General features: G+C 40.8%; 1 protein-coding gene across 1 annotated transcript in view; it reads left to right on the plus strand.

Annotated features, from left to right (window-relative positions):
* LOC105888352 (zinc finger protein 11-like) overlaps window positions 1-3368 on the plus strand; it is a 106221-nt gene that overhangs the window by 24057 nt on the left and 78796 nt on the right. The window contains exon 2 of the mRNA XM_023508964.1: window positions 3063-3189. Coding sequence (XP_023364732.1) covers window positions 3063-3189 — 127 coding nt within the window. The remainder of the gene's footprint in view (window positions 1-3062; window positions 3190-3368) is intronic.

Genomic DNA, 3368 nt, shown 5'->3' on the forward strand with positions numbered 1-3368 from the left:
GTGCCAGGGTGTCATACCTCACAGCAACCTCAAACTCGGGCTCAAGCAATCCTCTTGCCTCAGCCTCCTGAGTAGCTGGGACTACAGAGACCCACCACAACACCTAGGTTTTCTAATTTTAATAGAGATGGAATTTTTCTTTTCTCAGGTTGGTCTCAAACTCCTGAGCTCAAGAGATCCACCTGTCTTGTCCTTCCAGAGTGCTAGGATTACAGGCATGAACCACCACACTGGGCGAGATACTGCTTTTGACATTGGTAGACTTAAAACAGGCCTGAGTCCTATCTGTGGGTTTCCATTTTACTTTACCCTCATGCCACAAACATATGTCTTTGTTCTCTGTATTTTCAGAGAAAGGAAACAAGACTTAACATAAAAGTAATACATTTAAGCATCTTAAAATAACAAGGCACATAGAACAATAAAACAAAAAACTAAAGAAAATTACAGAGGTTCTTGGGGCAGTGCCTGTAGCTCAAAGGAGTAGGGCACCGGCCCTGTATACTGGAGGTGGCGTGTGGGATAGATTCCCACAAAATTAAATGTGCTCTTTTAATTCCAGAAACTGAGCGAAAAGACTTGAGTATTACGCGTTTTTGTCAAGGCCTAAGCAACCTGGGAAAACACGGTGGGGGCCTGCAGGCAAGGCTTAACAACCTCCTACATGGAACCCTGACTGTGCAGTTAAGTCAGCCTGCCAGATAAGGGTTGAAACGGCCCATCTGTGTAGGGGACATGACTCAAAGGTTGGTGTGAGTGAAAAGAAAAGCTCCGTTGTAATGATGTAAGTAAAACACTCCATCGTAACCACAGGGCCTCCAAACCATGAGAAAACAGTTGAGGAGCCTGTTTCTCGGAAATTTAATTGAGTACATGGAAGAAAAAAGTTTTACTCCCCTGTTTATCCTGACCTTCAACAATAGAAGTCAGATAATATATAGTTGTTTTAGGTCTTTAGAGAGGAATAGCCTGAGGCTTTTACTTTCCCAGACTTTCTTTCTTTAGTCTAGTCTTAAGATGGTTATCTCACTTTCCGGACTTTCTTTCTTTTCTGTAGTTTAAGATAAGAATAGAGGATGTTAGAATTATCAATCAATGTGATGTATACTGCCACCCTGAGTAGTGGTCATTTCTTGCTTTCACAGAATTCTGTGAGTGACCTTGCACCTGCAGCCAAACCATCCTCTCCCTGCAAGAAAACACCACCCAACAGTGGTGGGTCCAAACCCAGCCCTGGCCAAAAAAAAAAAAAAAATACAGAGGTTCTTAGTTTTGGTTATATCATTGTGCTCACAGCAACCTCCAACTTGGGCTTGTCTCAGTTTTTCTATTTTTAGTAGAGATGGGGGCGGTGGGGGGGGCTCACTTTTGCTCAGACTGGTCTCGAACTCATGAGCTCAAACAATCCATCTGCCTCAGCCTCCCAGAATGCTAGCAAGAGAGGATACGGGAGAGGGGCGAGGTCCAGGAGAACAGGTCTTCTCAGGGAGACCACGAGGATGCACCTGCAGGGCCCTCTCTATGGTGACTCAGCTCTTGGGAATTTATAGGCTTAACCTCCTGGAACTTGGAAATTTTCAAGTTCTGTGAAATCCTGTAGTTCTTTGGGGGCTGGAGTAGCATCTCCTGCTTGATTCAAACTAGCCAATGGGAAGGGTGCCTGTGGGGTGGAACTTTTTGACTGTCAATAAAAAGGGAAAGACCAAGCCAATCAGGGAGCGCGGCCGTTTGGAAATCTTCTATGCCATAAGCTCCCGGCCAATGAATAAAGCCCTGCCTCTTATAAGTATGGTGTTTGGGTACTCTTTCTCTCCGTTGGGCCTCGTCTTCCTGCAACACTAGGATTACAGGCGTGAGCCACCGTGCCTGGCAAAATCAATGGATTTTTATATGTATTTATCTGTATGTAGTGTAACCATTATTTGGTCAATTCTGTGTTGCCACTTAACTTTCATTACTATTATGACATCTGCTGGGAACACTCCTTTGGGGTTGTTTCTGTATATTGACTTGTATATCCCTTTGAGATAAATTCTAACTCAGGTAAACTGGGGTAAAATCCACGCTCTGCTGTTTACTGGTAAGTGGCAAAATATCTCACGTGTAAAAGAGGAAGATACTAAATTATTATTAATTATAATATATTATTATACGTTATTAATTATAATTACCATAAATTATTTTAGTGGTTTTAAGAATTAATATATGAAAGCTACTAGAATGACATGAAGTATATAGTCATTGTTCAGAAAGGATTGCTGATATTCTTCCTATAACGTTATAACCTATATATTTCACAAAACTCAATCCCATGTCATCCATGAATTCTTCCTTCAGTATTCTACCTCTCTGCTGTTCACAAATGTGGCTTTTAGACCTGATGCTTTGTCTGGGTGTGGTGGTTCATACTTGTACTCATAGCACTCTGGGAGGCCGAGGTGGGTAGATAGCTTCAGTTTTGGAGTTCGAGACCAGCCTGAGGAAGAGTAAGGCTCCAACGCTACTAAAAATAGAAAAATTAGCCAGGTGTTGTGGTGGGTACCAATAGTCACAGCTACTAGGGAGGCTGAGGCAAGAGAGTTGTTTGAATCCAAAAGTTTATGTTGCTGTGAGTTATAACTCCACAGCACTCTACTGAGGGCCACAGTGAGCCTCTGTCTCAAAACATAAGTAAATAAATAAGTAGACTTTGTGCTTTGGCGTCACTGGTGAGCTTGTTAGAGATGCAGAATCTCAGGCCTCATCCTGATCTCCTGGATCGGGATCTGCATTATAAGACCATCTCCAGTTTATTTTTGTACTCAGTAAAATTGAGAAAATATGCTTGCTTCTAATTCACCATGAATTTTCTATCTGAGGGATATATGTAACAACTGATACTGTGTGATGTAAATATAGCACTCACCAATGAGCATTTCTGTGTCGATCTTTTAGTTTTATATTTTATATTGTATGTATATAAACAGTATCTATATTAATTTTATAGATTGTGTATCATTCTCTTTCCTTAGAGTGGAAAATATCTTAAGGAATACTAGTGTATTTATTTATTTTTATTTCAGGGACTGTTGACATTCAGGGATGTGGCCATAGAATTCTCTCCAGAGGAGTGGGAATACCTGGACCCTGCTCAGCAGAATTTGTACAGGGATGTGATGTTAGAGAACTACAGAAACCTGGTCTCTCTGGGTGAGAACTATTTACCTCTGGAATATTTAATATGCCCAAAGTGTTTTATTTCTTTTCTTTGTAGAATGTCTCATGGGAACTTGAACTTTGTATGAGTGAGTTTCAGATTCCTGCTTTCAGGCGAAAAAATTGAAGGGTTAGGAATTATACTAAAAAAATCTTTTTTTTTTTTTTTTTTT

This window comes from Otolemur garnettii, unplaced genomic scaffold, assembly GCF_000181295.1.
Source record: "Otolemur garnettii isolate 467f Iridium unplaced genomic scaffold, OtoGar3 scaffold00300, whole genome shotgun sequence".
NCBI lineage: Eukaryota > Metazoa > Chordata > Mammalia > Primates > Galagidae > Otolemur > Otolemur garnettii.